Source organism: Austrofundulus limnaeus, unplaced genomic scaffold, assembly GCF_001266775.1.
Source record: "Austrofundulus limnaeus strain Quisiro unplaced genomic scaffold, Austrofundulus_limnaeus-1.0 Scaffold235, whole genome shotgun sequence".
In the NCBI taxonomy this organism is placed as follows: domain Eukaryota; kingdom Metazoa; phylum Chordata; class Actinopteri; order Cyprinodontiformes; family Rivulidae; genus Austrofundulus; species Austrofundulus limnaeus.
In genome coordinates this window covers 44451-45902 of record NW_013952637.1, presented here as the reverse complement: position 1 = coordinate 45902, position 1452 = coordinate 44451, and the positions used below count along the sequence as shown (strand labels likewise).

At 57.8% G+C, this 1452-nt stretch overlaps 1 protein-coding gene and 1 long non-coding RNA gene across 2 annotated transcripts in view; one reads left to right on the top strand and one right to left on the bottom strand.

The window, feature by feature from the left end:
- Positions 1-1361, bottom strand: part of cyp1b1 (cytochrome P450, family 1, subfamily B, polypeptide 1) — a 4914-nt gene extending 3553 nt beyond the window's left edge. Inside the window, exon 1 of the mRNA XM_014019875.1 lies at positions 242-1361. Within this exon, the coding sequence (XP_013875329.1) occupies positions 242-1227 (986 nt within the window). The 5' untranslated portion in view covers positions 1228-1361. The remainder of the gene's footprint in view (positions 1-241) is intronic.
- Positions 1282-1452, top strand: part of LOC106525587 (uncharacterized) — a 12164-nt gene continuing 11993 nt past the window's right edge. Inside the window, exon 1 of the long non-coding RNA XR_001311139.1 lies at positions 1282-1369. This is a non-coding gene — a long non-coding RNA (uncharacterized LOC106525587). The remainder of the gene's footprint in view (positions 1370-1452) is intronic.

The following is a 1452-nucleotide window of genomic DNA, read 5'->3' as shown; positions in this document are numbered from 1 at the left end:
GTGTGTCTGTTAGCAAAATATCTGAGGGACCACTGAAGGGATTTTATTGATATTTGATGATTAGAAACGATGATTAGAAATGATTAGATAATTATAATTAATTATAATKATTATTATGGATTCAGATAAAGGTAGTTTTAGCTGAGAGTCCTCTCTAACTCAGACCCTGAGGGTCCAGGAGTCCAGGTCCATAAAGTCTGAACCTGGTGTGAGAGGCGGACTTGCAGAGTGTGAGTCTTACTTGACCAGGATCAGGACGATCCACTGCAGGGCCGTGGACAGGGTGTCCTGACTCGCGCCAAAAATGTCCCCGATGGCCGGAGTCACGTAGTCCTTGGCTGCCGGGACATCCGTCCGGTCCCGGATCTGGTCCAAAGCCACGATGAAGGCGTCCGTGATGTCCCTGATGGCGCTGGACTCCAGGGTCTTCCTGTGCTCCTGGACCTTGTCCCTGATGAAGACGCTGAAGTCCTGGTTCAGCTTCTTGAAGTCCTCGAAGATGGTCTTGATGGGGTTCGGGAAGTACTGGAGCCAGGGCATGACGTCCACGATGCTGCCGGCCCCCACGGTCTGCGTGAACTGGTAGTTCCGACCCACCACGTCCCGGAACTCATCGTCCTGGTGGGAGTACCTCTTCCCGAAGCAGACCGCGCTCATGACGTTGGCCGTGGAGACCACCAGGTGCGTCATGGGCTGGAAGAAGCGCTCGGTCCGGGTCCGGTCCACGAACAGCCGCAGCATCTCCCTGAACTCGCACAGCACGTGCCGCTCGAAGGTCCTCTTGGTCCGCGGGTTCCCCGTGGAGAACATCCGGACCGTGGACTGGGCCACGCGCCGGTGCGTCTTCCACTGGTCCGTCACGGTCCCGAAGGCGATGCTGTCCCCGTCCGCGACGAACCGGAAGGACGTGAAGTCCGGTCTGCCCGCGAAGTCCAGACCCTGCTTGATGAGGGCCTGCCTGATGGCGGTCCCGTTCAGGACCACCACGGTCCGGCTGCCCAGCCGGATCTGGAACACGTTCCCGTACCMGCGGACCATGCGCGCGAAGAACAGGTGCGGCGCGTTCCCGAGCTGCGCCGCGTTCCCGATCAGGGGCCAGGAGAAGGGTCCCGGCAGACCCGGAACCGACGTCTGCCGCCGGAGCCAGAACCACAGGGAGACCAGCAGGACCGCGGKGACCACCAGAACCGACCTGGGGGTCAGCGGAACCTGCAGGGTCTGATCCATCCTGATCCAGGTGCTGCGGGTTCGGATCAGGTTCTGGATTCAGACCGGAAGCATGAAATTTATTCTAATTAATAATAATAAAAAAACACCTGAAGGTTTGATTCACATCTTGACCCGGACCGGTTCTGACTGCAGCATCCAGGTGTGTGCAGGTGTATGTGCAGGTGTGTGTGTGTGTACAGGTGTGTGTGTGTGTGCAGGTGTGTGTGTGTGCAGGTGTGTGTG